This window comes from Eleutherodactylus coqui, chromosome 10 (assembly GCF_035609145.1).
Source record: "Eleutherodactylus coqui strain aEleCoq1 chromosome 10, aEleCoq1.hap1, whole genome shotgun sequence".
Lineage (NCBI taxonomy): Eukaryota > Metazoa > Chordata > Amphibia > Anura > Eleutherodactylidae > Eleutherodactylus > Eleutherodactylus coqui.
The window spans coordinates 124,130,193-124,145,042 of NC_089846.1; the positions used below are offsets into that span (position 1 = coordinate 124,130,193).

The window sequence follows — 14,850 nt, forward strand, 5'->3', positions numbered from 1 at the left end:
GTCTTGGTTCATTCATGCAATGTAAAGATTCTGCAGAAGCCTAAATAATGTGGACTCATGTAGAGCAATGAGGGAAAAGCTGTGCTGCTCATTCCTTCTTTAATTCCCATCACACATATTCAGGGCTGTAAAGAGTTAGGCTACTTTAACACCTGAGTTAGATCTCAGCTCAGGGTTTCCATATCTCTGCTCTGACTGCAGGCTCTTTCCCATGAGCGTATATCGGCCAGACGTTTTCGGCTGATATGCGCTGTGATCTGATGCACTGGAGTCTAATGCATTAGATCACATGGCTGTATTCCTGAGACGTAAAAGTGCCCGGCCGGCTAATATAGCGCCGGGCGTTTTTAAGTCAGGCCCAAAAGATAGTCCTGGAACTATCTTTTGGGCTGCAATATGTCGGCCGCTGTATGGGCTCCTATGGGGACCCATGGCAGCGGCCGGAGGTGGGAGGGAGTTTAGCAGCAGGGCTAAACTCCCTCCCTCTGCTCTCCTCCCCCATGCAGGCTCACCTCTGCTCTCCTCCCTGCTCATTCTATGCAATGGGAGGGGGGCAGGGGCGGGGCTAAGTGCCATCCCTGTCCTGCCCCCTCCCATTACTGGCTGCAGGCAAGGGGCGGGACATGGGTGGAGCTAAGCTCCCACCCTCTACCTGCCCCTTGTCCAAAGCCATCAATGGGAGGAGGTGGAATGGGCCAGAACTTAGCTTCGCCTCTGCTCCCTCCCATTGCAAAGAACGAATGGGGAGTAGAGCAGAGGTGAGCCTGCGATGGGGAGGGAGGGGAAAGGGGAGACTGCATGGTGACCTCAGTGCATATGTGCCGGGCCCATGCCGTGTGAACGGGCGCCCAAACGTTAGATTTGTGTGCCTGTTCACGAGCTTCTGCACCCCGGAAAGAGCCCATAAACTGAAATGAAACTGATAACGGGATCTGTGTTTTTTTACATTGATTCTAATGGGGTTTCAAAAAAACGAATGCAAATGGAAATGCTTCTATTCCATCTGGTTTCTGTTTTTTTATGGAAGATATTGCAGTGCTGCTCACTTTGTTGCTTAGATATCCAGTGGATGGTCTTTTAGTGATTGCCAGTCTTCCTTATATGAGTTTGCATACAGAAAGATCTGTCAATCAATGCATTGGACTACACACGGGACTCCTAAGGCTGAATTCACAGAGGGATGTCAGCGTTTTTACGTTCGCCCGCCATCGACGAAAAAACACGTGAAAGGGTGCACAAATCTAATGTTTGTGTGCTCGTTCAGATGGCCTGGCCCGGCACATATATGCCGAGGCTGCAATGCTGTTGGGCACGGGGAGACCGTTTAGCTCTGACGTCTCTCCTCAAGTGGAGGCGGCAGGATTAGCGGAAGCTGATATGCTAAACTCCCACTGCCTCTTCGCCTCTTGTCGCAGCCAGCAATGGGGGGGGGGGGGGTGAGGGTGTGTGTGGCAGAGCTTAGCTCTGCCCCTGCCCCTTCTATTGCAAACAACTGACAAGGGATGGAGAGGAGCAGGGAAGGGGGTGGGAGTTTAGCAGTCACGTTGCCAAACTCCCTCCCACCTCCCTTCTCCGGCAGCTGTCATAGGCTCCCATTGGAGTCTATGCAACCGCCACCATTGTTAATGTGCCCGGCCGAAATGCACTATCTTGGCTGGCCAGGCGCTTTTACGCCCATGCGCACTGATGCATTGTAAATTGATGCATTAGAGAGGCAGCGTATATCGGTCAGGTGGGAAAACCTGGCTGATATATGCCCGTGTGAATCCACCCTAAAGCCAGAATGACCATGAATTAAAATATATATAAAAAAATACCAGTTTTACGGAACCTTTTCCCACAAAACTGCTTATTAACCTTCTCCGTTCCTCCTGCTCTGTAATCTACTGCCCACAGAGCAGACTGCATGTTCAATGTGACAGGTTCCCTTCAACACAATTTCAGTGTACCTCATATACTAAGAGAAAGGGCTTTGACAGACAAATGCGTTTTTTGCGCCCCCTGTTTTTGCAGGCATGGAAAAATAGGTCCTGCTCTCTCTTGTGGGGATTTATGCACCAAAGAGCCCCATAGAGGTCTATGGGAGGTGCACAAACAAGCACATCTGAACGCGGGGGTATACGCCTAAACACCCAAAATCACCGACGATCACCAATACCTTATTAAGGTCATAAGCCATTTAAATCAGGACAGGTTGGATTCCCCTGTCCGTTTGAATGCAAAATACGCTTGTTCACTGTGCAAACAAATTGCGCAGAAGAGAGCATATTGCGAAACAGGCTCTATTGTCGAAGCCCTAAAGTATAACATTTGAAGGCCTCAGTATCTACTATCTATGGAAAGGAACTGTAATAGAATAATACAATAAGCGCTACTATAGCGCAGACATCCGTAAATAAATACAAGGAGATAAAAGAGAAGCGCTCACCTGAAGCACTATTTGCCAGTACTAATATGTAGGAAGTAAGACAGCAGCAGCTGTTAAAAAGTGGTAATAAGGATATTAATTTTGATATTCATGTTTGTATAATAACTTCTTAAAATTCTATGAAAAAAACTCTCCCCTAAAAACAACTAAATAAGAACACATAAAAAACAAAATAAATAATACATAAACAGATATTATACAATTTGCAGTAGGATATATAGATAATATAAAAATATAAATATGTACATGCATATAGTAAATAGATTAATTATCTTTAAGTGGTTAATCCAGACCAGCTTCCTTTGCCTAAGTTTTTGAAACCTGTTTGATACAAATGAGGATATCTGTTCAATCGGGGGAAAACTGTGCAAATTTGGTTTCAGAGCTATCGGCTATATTTTTAATTGCCTCTCCGATCCACAGAAAAGGGACACTTCAGGTCAGAATTTGTTTTCCCCATAGGAGACTTAAACCTCTGCAAGACACACCTTCTCTACAGGCACCACATGGCTTGCCAGCCAATGAAATAAACACTGGCCCCAGAATCACACTGGTGTTTTCAACAAGGGATGGTAAGAGAGAATAGAGAAAGCGCCAGGTGCTCCTGTCTTGGCATACAGTAGAACAAGTGGGCTGAAAAGCACCAGATTATTTTTTTAATTAAGGTTATCCTTGCTCTATTTTATTATTTTTATTTTTTGCTGTTTATATGCAGCCAACATATTCTGTGGTGCCGTACAAAGGCTACATCATTATGTAGGTTGAAAAAACGCAGGCCCAGTTCAACCTTTTTTTGATTAATTATGTATTATTATTTACCAGATTAATGATGATAACCCGCAATGTATTTGTTATTAACCCCTTGAGTGGTGGGTTTCCTACCACCCTGTCAGACCCACCAGGGCAGGTTTTTTAAAATGGTCTAATCATTGAATTTCAACTAATTTTGCAGTTGCGTCTCAAGAGCCATAACTTTTTCATTTTTCCATTGACATGGCCATATAAGGGCTTGTTTTTTGCAGGACAAGTTGTGATTTTTCCCAATCAGGGGGGAGGAAAAAAAGAAATGGGGAAAAAAGAAAAAAAGGGGCCACGTCATTAAGGGGTTAAATAATGTATTAACTTCCTTCTCTGGGTCATTACGACGCATGGATACTACAATGTGTTATTTTATTTTTGATTTTTTACAAAGTAAAGGGAGACAAGTGTTTTTATTATTTTTTTTAATCATTTTTTTACTTTTGTTTTTTTTTTTACTTTTTTTTTGTCCCTTTAGGGGACTTCCACAGGGACCCATCAGGACCCCCTGATCACATTCCGGGGGTCCGATGGTGACAGCTCTTTACATGCTGCAGTGACAGCCCTTTACATGCTGCAGTCACATAGACTGCAGCATGTAAAGGGTTAACACAGCAGAGATCGGAGGTTTTCTCTGATCTCTGCTGTAAGAGCTGGTACCTAGCTGTCCTCTGACAGCCAAGCACCAAGCTCTCCCTGCCACAGAGACCATCGGCTTGCTTCTGACAAGCCGATGGTCTCTATGGCAACCTGTAAACAAAGCAGGAGACTTAGAAGCAGGAGATTGCCGGCAGATCGGCAATATCTTCTGCTGCTTTTTCAAAGCCCTTGCTTTGTTCTCTGTGGGACTGTGCAGGCAGAGCACAATGTCACAGCTTGCGGCATTGTGCTCTGCAGCTCCCATAGTGATACATAGCCCGTAAATCTTCCGGGCTATATCACTATCGGCAGTGGAGCTCGTCCCGGAAAATTTCCGGGCGTGCCACTCAAGGGGTTAAAGGTGTTGTCTGCCCTCTTTTTTACTGATTACTTGTCCTCTGGATAGGAGGGCATTGATTACCCCTATCATTCAGCTGATCGTCTGGCCTGCTGCCAGGTTCACTTCCATGGAAGAGCCATGCTGCCGTAACATCACATCCAGTTCTGACCAGAAAAGGAGTAGGAAATGTCTATTGATTTGAATGGCAGTGAAGCCGGCGACTGCATTTTCTACCCTGTCAGCTTATGACAATGTCTGGCCCGCTGCACTAGACAGTAGGCCAGAAGATCAGCTGATGGATGGGAATCCTTAAGTGGCGGACCTCTGTCCATCAACTATTGATGACCTGTCCAGAGGATAGTCATCGGTGAAAAAGAAGGCATACAACCCCTTTAATTACCCCCAAATTGTTTTCAAAATGCTGACACAGTATCTCTCGTCAATACTTCCTGGGGTAGAACATTCCATTGCCTGACTGCTGTAACTGTAAAAAACCCTTTCCTATTTAGATGTCTAAATTACCTTTCCACCACTTGTAAAGAATAGCCCCTCATCCTTGAAAAATATATTATTTGGCAGTTCTTTGTACAGACCACACATAGAAAAAAAGACAGATAGATGTGATCTTTTTTATATAAGTTGAATAAGCCCGATTTTTCTAGCCCCTCATTTTAAGGCCTTGTTCACACAATGCTTCTATAGGAAACCATTGGTTCTAATAGAAGTGCTTTTTTCTATGCACCTCTAATGTCTAAAAAGTATGAACAAGGCCCAAGAGAGACGTCCCATATAATAATCTAGTCACTCGTCTTTAAACCCTGTCCAGGTTGTTATCATACACGATACTCCCTGTTTCAAATGGGGCTCACAGTCTAAGGCTACTGTATGTTCCCATCTGCATTGGGGCCTCAAGTGCAGATCTAACACAAAATGATGGAAAAAATAGCGCAGCATTGTATTTTGTCTAGGAAATGATGGCGACCATGGCAGAAACCCCACAGAGCCCATTATAGTTAATAGAGTTGGTCAGGAATAGCTTGTGCCCGACATGTGCTGGATCTGTCACTTCTGCTTTCTCATTGTTCTGTTGCTCAGCTCCTTTGATAGAAGTGAGCAATAAAAAACAAAAGTACTGGTGCACACCTAGCCCAATTTCCCTTTTTAAAGCAGCACCTTAGAGGCAATTTTATAGGAAGTCAGTTAAGGGATCAGCATAATCTCAGAGTATGGGAGGAAGCCTACATAGGCCATAGGAAGGAAACACAAACTCAAGGACAACATGAACATCTGCATGAGATTTGTTGTTCTCCACTATTTGTGCAGCTTTCCTCCAAGTAGTCCTGCTTTTTGCAATACTCCCAAACCACACTGGTAGGTTAATAGGCCCCAGCACTTGTATTGTATGACTAAAATTAGGAAAATTAAATTGGACATAGATTGACATGAATAGTAACAGTAATCTTTGTAAAGCTTGCTGAGTATATTGGTGTTATATAAGCAATGACAAATATATACAATGCTGTGCAAATGTTTTAGGCAGGTGTGTAAAAAATGCTGCAAAGTAAGATTTTTTTTTTCAAAAATAGAGGTCATCTGATTGACTCCAAATTAATTCTGCAGCAGGACAACAACCACAAGCATACAGACGATGGTATTAACAACTATCTTCAGCGTAAAGAAGAACAAGGAGTCCTGGAAGCGATGATATGGCCTCCATTGAGCTCTGAACATCACAGAGTCTGTCTAGGATTGGAGACAGAAAGATTTAGGCAAGCCTACATCCAGATAAGATCTGTGCTTACGTCTCCAAGTTAAAACAAAAACAAAAAACAAAAACGCCTTGCTGAGTTCCTTCAAAAACTGTGTGCAAGTGTCCCCAGAGGAATTGATGCTGTTTTGAAGGCAAAGGCTGGTCCCGACAAAAAATTGACTTGATTATGTTTTTTCCTGTGTTCATTTATTTTGTAGTTTGTAAATTGCTTCAAAGATTATGAACACTCCTACTTTTGAAACATTTTCCACACCTGCCTGAAACATATATATATATATATATATATATATATATATATATATATATATATAAAATTACCCTAATACGATCGGGCAAGAAGGGCGACAGAAATACAGCTGTGCATTAAATGAGAAAGGACATATACGTGAAAGTGGCCAAGCCATACATGAAGGTGACCAAGACATACTTCTAAAAGGGTGCCTCCTATAGAAGAATAACGCAGATGTGAGTTGCAGCACTTCTGTCTGCAGGGGGAGCTAGCATAAAACACTCTTGGATGGCAGGTACTCTGTGAAAAAGAGTGATGAGTACCAGGAATTAGTTTGATGTAAGACTGACTCCATGTCCCTTATGTATAGCACAATATTCGAAGAATGAGCTGCACTAGAATCTTACCTGGGGCTTTGCAGTCAGATGTTATCAGAGTGTTTAGTGGAAATCCAGCAGTCACTGTGCCCTGTTTATAAAGCTTCTGTCATCCATAGATATACACAGGGACTGCTGAAAGTGCTTAGTATTTCACATAGACAAGATCACAGTACAGTTGCAGTAAAATCCAACTTAACCCTTTCCACCTCTAATAGAATATGCTGTCCTTTACAGAAATGCTTCACACACTCATAGTCCCCAACCACTGCCATATCTCCCCCATGTATATCCTTGTATTTCCATCTCTGTTGTATTTACTTTCACATTGGCCTTAACCCTTTTACCCCCATAAGCCATTTAAACCATCAATTACCTAAGCCAATTTAAAACTAAGTGCTTCGCCTCTAGAGGTTAAACCTCTCTCTCCAATACCCTTTTAGATTTAACCTCCACGTTTCCTTTCTTCACATACATTCTCCTGCCAACACATTGCCTTTGCTTCCTGACTCCAAACCTGTAATGCAAACTTCCGTTCTCAATAATTCACCCTTACCAGCACTTAACCTCTCCAATGCCAGCCCTAACCATTTTCATTTGAAGGAGTCTTTGTTGCTTTGCCTGCTATCCCAGAGCTTATAGGATTCCCTTAGACTTGACTTCAAAATCTCTAGTGGGGAGTGAACATATTCACTTGCAGCATATATTAATATTATTTTCTATTAGCATCACCAATATTTACTGTCAGGAAAAAGAATAATCCTTATTTTCAGTATTTTTCCTTATTAATGACAGCAAGAAATACATGCAATTCGTTGATTTGCTATATATATATATATATATATATATATATATATATATTACATTGTGCCCTTCCTTATCCCAGATTTCAATACTATGATGCATTTGGTCTATATGGATTTCTCTATAGTATTGCCTGTATTCTAATAGCATTGGCACAATGTTAGTATTCAGCCTGAATAAGAGCTTGTTGCAGAGCTGGCAGACTCAACCATTTAAATATTGCATCAATTCCTTTGCATTTATAGCAATGCCAAGAGCATGAGTATGAAGGTGCCATGTTTTGGCAACATTTGCAGGATCACATTACAGATATCAGTGAAAAGCTGTGTTATGTAGAGAGCTATACATTTATCACTATAAATATAGGAAAAGGAAAAAAATGTCCCAAATACCTTTACCCACCATTGTTCTGAACTGGATGCAATGTGATCCCCAAACACCTGCCTGACCAAGCACAGCAGGGGGAGTCCCAGTCCAGTTCTGCTTCTTGATCCCAATAATCTCAACAGCAAAATGGCATCAATAATAATTGATCTGGGCACTGAATCTTGATCCAGTGGATCCATGAAGGTGTTTATACCCAGCAGGGGATGCACTTCTGCATTTTATGCATTATGCATTCTGCTGTAGGAGACTCACCCTGTTAGCAAGCTTCCCAAATCACCTGCAGTTGCTCTATGTGCGCTTGTTTTTATTTATTGAAAGGGATAGATTGATATGTGTTGAGATTATGGTCCTGTGTGAGTGTATATACTGTGTGTGTGACAGAAAAGGAGAAGAGAGGGGGAGAGAGGGAGAAGAAGAGGAGGGGGTGATAGGCAGAGAGAGAGGGAGAGCTTGAGGAGCAGGGAGAAGTCCACATCTCTTGGAGACAATCACAAAATGCAGAACATTTTCATTTCCTTACATGGATCCGGATTTTGAAGGTAAGAAAACAGATCTGAATAAGCATATTCATCTGTATTGTCTTCCTAAAATGATTTACAATAAGTATAGAAAGGCTTGATAGGTTTTACTTAGACTACAGCATCATTAAACAAGGTGATGTTCTTCTTTCCCAGCCAGGCAGCTCCTGCATTTTCATCAAGTGGATTCTTCATCAAATACGTGTGCTAATTAATGCTTGCATTATCTTCCTTTGCTGGATCAATGCAGATTAGGGAATTAAAAATAATGATCATATATCCTAAAGGAAAATCGAAGCATGCTCTGAAAAACCTGATAGCCATGCAAGGACTTTCTAGATCCTCCTGCAAGCATGCATTTAGGAAAATCCCCCAATGTAGTTCAGTGTAGTGTTTTCCTGTGATGTGACTGCTATTATTTCTAGGTCCTTGGCTTACTAAAGGCATTTCTTGTCTGGATCTAGAAGCTGAAGGGTTACTTTCATGGATTTTCTTTGTGACTGATCGTTGGAAAAAGGGATCTGTCCTCCATCGGCAGCAAATGATCTCCTACTCCCTCCCCCCTCCTCTTTTAACCACCAGACACATCCAGCAGCTATCTGACTTGAGAGACCCTTTCTATAAGCCTGACACTCGCCACCAGCAAACATTATCCCTTGGAAACACAGTTGACTAGGAAGCAAGAGCTTTTTTTTTTCATAGTGGGAGTCTCTTTGATGCAGATCTTATGACCCTCTCTTGCAATCCCATGCCCTCTGATCACACTGTGGACTCCCCTTTGCAACCCAGACACAGGAGAGACACAGCAAGTTGGACCTGCCCCAGACCCTCGCATCCTCCAGCATCCTTACACATCATGGGTACCACTTAATTTATTCAAGGCTACCTGTTCCTAATTAGGAGGCTGCAGAGACTAGAGAAGGATAGATTGCTTGCTATTGTCTCATATAACACTGGCAGAAAGGGATCCTTAAAGCAGCAACTATAACCTGCATGATTTTCTCATGGGTATTCCTCTTCCACAGCCCTGGCACATCTTCTGGAGGAGATATCTGATTGAGGACAAGAGCACCCAGCAGGAGCAGAGACCATGCTGCGGCAAAACATTGCAGTACTAATCAGTACTATCACAAACCTCAGGCATTTGCCACTGATATCATAGGTACTGCTGTCTAACACTGACCTATCCTTCTGTATGTCTTCTCTTTCTCTCTGTGTATTCCCATCCTCTTTCTGTTCTTTCTTAACTAAAATGTGAAGCCAGCATGTGCTATCTGTGAAAACTGCTTTTGTGCTTGAAGAGATAACTATTTAGCAGGTTGCTGGGGTGTAAATGGTAGATAGCTGAGGCTCTGCTAAGCTGCATGTATGAGTTAACTAAGTGATAGCTGAGATCATGCATGTAGATGATAGAGATACAGGAGCTAAGAGCCATGAATGTAACACAGTGTGGGAGGTAAGGTAGAACAAGTGCATGATTGTAAGTGAAAGAAACAATGTATCTATGTAAACCATAAATATTTGCAAAGAGGATCACAGCATCACATAAGAGGTCCGTAATCATGTTGCTGCTGTATTAAAATCATCCTTAATACATAAAGTGTGATGTTTGCAGCAAGGCTGCCTTTCTCAAGTAAACCATAGAGAGATGTGTGTATGTATGCAGCTTAGTTCGAGCTGAGATCATGTTTAATGACTATTGTGATGCTGAGATGCTTGTATTAAGATCATAGTGCTTATTGAATACATGCATATAAAGTAGTGATAACTGAGATGCAAGTACTGTATGTAGATCATGGTGATAACTCAGTACATGCATAAAAAATAAGGATCACTGTCTGAGATGCATGTGATAATTAGCTACATGCCTATAGAACGTAGTGATACCCTAGATGTATATATGGAGATCATAGTGATAGCTGAATTCATGCATATGGATTATAGTTATGTCTCAGATGGATCAGTACAGATAGTTGAGATGCCTGTATTTTTTGCTAAAATGAATGTTAGTAGAATATAGTAATATCTGAGAATGAGATACATACATGTACAGTAGGCTACATTGACGTCTGGAGTGCATTTATGTAGGGGATAGTTATAGCCCAGATGCAGGAATATAGAAACGCTGACCTCCATATATGTAGAGATGCATGCAAGGCATTCAAGTATGTATCAAAACTGAGATCTTGTTGAAATATAGTAATAGCACAGACCATCTAAGCAGAATCAGGCAACTCAAAAAACACATATTTTATTTGTTATTACCATGATGATAGCACATTCCACTTGAAAGTCTGGTCAGCTACATATTACACATTGTTTATTACTTTACCACTATATTTACAAGTTAACTTCCAAACTAGCCATAATCCTTTTTTTATAAGCTTGTATTCAATATGCCTGTATATGAATAGTTAATGCCCATGTATTCTACTCTGTATACCTGTGCAATCATGTGTGTGTGATACTGTACTACAATCAATGCCTTCCTTAATAGACACATACATGCACACACAATAGTGTTGGTTAGCTTCACATGAAATACATTGTATATTTACTATGATTTGTTTATAAATATGTCAGTGCTGTGTATAGTCCTTTAAATACAACAAATAGATACTATTATATTGTGATATGAGTTATTCTGTAGGTCTAGGAGGGATAAAAAAAAATAGTTATATATTTATTGATGGCTAATTTATTCTGCAAAGACATAAAGATAAAAATTCTGTATGGTATAAACCATAGGCATAAATCATATTTCTAATATTTTGTAAGTCCATAATGGATTGTGATAGAAGCAGTGCAGTGTAATCTATGTGCAAACACCCAAGTGTACACCCATACACAGATATCCATTCGCACACACATATGCATACTAATCTGCTTGTCATATGTACAGATCCATTATATTAAGACAGTGTCTTTCTGTTTATCAGATGATTTACCCCAGCAGCCTGAGATCTTATTGTCACTGCCTGAAGATGTTTCTGTGGCTTTTCCTGTTCCTCTCCACCCCAATCTCCTCCACCAACCCGGACTCAGAACTCACCCAGGAGATCTGCAATGTCTGCTCTTGTCTGTCAGTAGAAAATGTGCTATATGTCAACTGTGAAAAAGTGGCAGTGTACAGACCAAACCAGCTGAAGCCCCCACAATCCAATTTCTATCACTTAAACTTTCAAAATAATCTTTTGATCATTCTGTACCCTAATACTTTCCTTAATTTTACTCATGCTGTGTCCCTGCAACTGGGCAATAACAAACTGCAGAATATTGAGGGAGGAGCTTTCCTGGGACTTAGTGCATTAAAACAGTTGCACTTGAACAACAATGAATTAAAGATCCTGAGGGCTGACACTTTCCTGGGCATAGAGAACTTGGAGTATCTCCAGGCTGACTACAATTTAATCAAGTATATTGAGCGAGGAGCCTTCAATAAGCTACACAAGCTGAAAGTCCTTATTTTAAATGACAATCTAATATCTGCCCTCCCTGATAATATATTTAGGTTTGCCTCTTTAACTCATTTGGACATTAGAGGAAATAGAATCCAGAAGATGCCCTACATAGGTGTCTTGGAGCACATTGGGAGGGTTGTGGAGCTGCAGCTGGAAGATAACCCTTGGAATTGTACGTGTGATTTGCTGCCTCTAAAAGCTTGGCTGGAAAACATGCCATACAATATCTACATTGGAGAAGCTATATGTGAGACGCCAAGTGATCTGTATGGAAGATTATTAAAAGAGACTAATAAACAAGAGTTATGTTCTATGGGAACTGGGAGTGACTTTGATGTACGGATATTGCCTCCATCCATGGAGACAACACTCACCACTCCTGGAGGGCATACAGCTCAAACATCACTAAATCGTCTGGTCACCAAACCCCCCAAAACAGCTAATCCATCCAAAAACTCTGGTATCGTATCTGGCAAATCTGTATCCAACCACAGCCTTAGCCAGATTGTATCATTTCAGACCAGGGTGCCTCCCCTGTCACCTTGTCCATCTCCGTGTGTTTGTAAGACCCATCCTTCTGATTTGGGATTAAGTGTTAACTGTCAGGAAAGGAATGTATATTCATTAGCTGAGCTGGCACCTAAACCCATAAATGCAAAGAAACTTCACGTCAATGGGAATTATATCAAACAAGTAGAACAAACAGACTTTGCAGAATTTGAAGGTCTGGATCTGCTTCATTTAGGAAGCAATCAATTAACAGCTATTCAAGGAAATGTCTTCTGCAATCTTACTAACCTGAGGAGGCTTTATCTCAATGGAAACCAAATTGAACGCCTCAGCCCTGAGATATTTACTGGTTTGCACAATCTGCAGTACCTTTACCTGGAATACAATGTGATAAGAGATATATCGGAGGGAACCTTTGAATCCATGCCAAATCTTCAGCTGCTGTATTTAAATAACAACCTTCTGAGGAGCCTGCCAGCTTATATTTTCTCTGGAGTGCCCCTGGCAAGGCTTAATATAAGAAATAATCATTTCATGTACTTGCCTGTAAGTGGCGTTCTTGACCAGCTCAAATCTCTTACACAGATTGATCTGGAAGGAAACCCGTGGGACTGCACTTGTGATTTAGTTGCTTTGAAACTCTGGCTGGAGAAACTCAGTGAAGGTATTGTCATGAAGGAGGTCAAATGTGAGACACCTGTGCAGTTTGCAAATATTGAGCTGAGATCACTAAAAAATGAAATTTTATGCCCCAAACTAATAAACAAGCCACCCACACAGTACACCAGCCCGATCCCTGCAATTACATTTACAACTCCCTTGGGTCCCATGAAAAGCCCTCCAGGTGGACCTGTCCCTTTATCTATTTTAATACTTAGCATTTTAGTAGTGCTTATATTAACTGTTTTTGTTGCCTTTTGCCTCCTTGTTTTTGTCTTGAGACGTAACAAAAAACCCACAGTGAAGCATGAAGGCATTGGGAGTCAGGAGTGCAGTTCTATGCAGCTCCAGTTAAGGAAGCATGACCAGAAAGCCCTTAAGATGGATGGTATATCCGCAGAAACCTTTTTTCCACAGACCATTGAACAGATGAGTAAGAGTCACACTTGTGGCATAAAGGATGCTGAAATGGGATTTCCATTTTCTGATCTCCAAGGGCAAAGGGTGGCCCTCAGGAACATGACTGACAAAGACAAAGATTTGGTACATGGGGATCCTAAAAAAAGACTTAGCACAATTGATGAACTGGATGAATTCTTTCCAGGAAGGGACTCCAATTTATTTATCCAGAATTTTTTAGAAAGTAAAAAAGAATATAATAGCATAGGAGTCAGTGGCTTTGAAATACATTATCCCGAAAAGCTACAAGATAGAAAATGCAAGAAATCTTTAATAGGTGGAAATCACAGTAAAATTGTAGTAGAGCAGAGAAAGAGTGAATATTTTGAACTCAAAGCCAAACTTCAAGGCACACCTGATTACTTACAAGTGCTTGAAGAACAAACAGCGTTGAGCAAAATGTAGGTCATGCAGAGTAATTCTTAATAGAGACAATAATTCAATGATGAAAAGTGCCTTTGTAGACTTTAAACTTCCAAATATTATCTATATAGGCATAGATGCAGGTGATTTCAGGAGTGTCCAGTTGCTTATGGTTGCATATGTTGAAGAAATTTCTTTGTAGGTTCTAATTTTTCAGAACATCTTCTTTCTGGATCTCTAGGATTGCACCAGACACTATTGCCAAAGGGATACTTTGTTGTTATTATAACATAATTACCCTCAACCAGAGAGGCATCTCCTGTATATTTTGTACCCAAATGCAAAACTTCTATTTCCCTGTGATTGGTTTTTGCAACAAAAACTGTTTCCAGTGAAGGTATCTCTACTTTTATGTCTACTTCCAAATGGATAAGGCTGGTGGAAATGTTTGGGTTATTGTCTAAAATTTAAACACTAATCTCAGACAAGTCAAAGCATGCAAAAGGAACACCAGTGTCTTTAAGAAAATAGAGTCAAATTTCTGATAATCTTAAAACTAGGGAAAGAGGAAAAGTCATGTTAAAATGTGCAAGTGCATAAACCATGCTTTACAATTCTACAAAAATAAATTCAGTCACTTGAACCATACTTGTCTACACCTTAAAAAAATGAATATATTTCACAATTATTTAACACTATTTTTTTTTTCTGCAAAATGTGAATTGAGTGAAAGCTTCTATATAAAAAAAACAGATTTATGATTATTTGCAATCAGGTCGGTTGCACTGATTTTCTGGATATGCTTGCTATGTGAGCGGGGTATAAAATATTTTTTTAAATAGAAAAGAAATTCATATACATGAAATACTTTGTATACTAAATAGAAAATCTATGTACTCCTTAATATGTATTTAAATGCCTGACTTGTTTCTGTGATCACATTGCATTAATCTTTAAAAGTTAAACATTGAGATATACCAAACTGATACAGGAAATGATTGATGTGTAAACATGACTTGATATAATGTGATCAGGTACAAAATAAAGGTTGTTCACCTACATGCTTGTGAATTCTAGATTCTTTTGCCTTATGGATCATAACAGTT

The 14,850-nt window shown here is 40.6% G+C and overlaps 1 protein-coding gene across 1 annotated transcript; it reads left to right on the forward strand.

The window, feature by feature from the left end:
- The first annotated feature begins 9,369 nt into the window (after positions 1 to 9,369).
- SLITRK4 (SLIT and NTRK like family member 4) lies at positions 9,370 to 13,906 on the forward strand. Its single transcript, XM_066579884.1, has 2 exons — positions 9,370 to 9,453; positions 11,231 to 13,906. Exon 2 carries the CDS (start codon positions 11,231 to 11,233, stop codon positions 13,784 to 13,786), a length of 2,556 nt encoding a protein of 851 aa, XP_066435981.1. The 5' UTR covers positions 9,370 to 9,453; the 3' UTR covers positions 13,787 to 13,906.
- Positions 13,907 to 14,850: the final 944 nt, after the last annotated feature.

Excerpts from the sequence above, each read along its gene's own strand:
- SLITRK4 (XM_066579884.1), top strand. The coding sequence starts at position 11,231 with ATGATTTACCCCAGCAGCCTGAGATCTTATTGTCACTGCCTGAAGATG.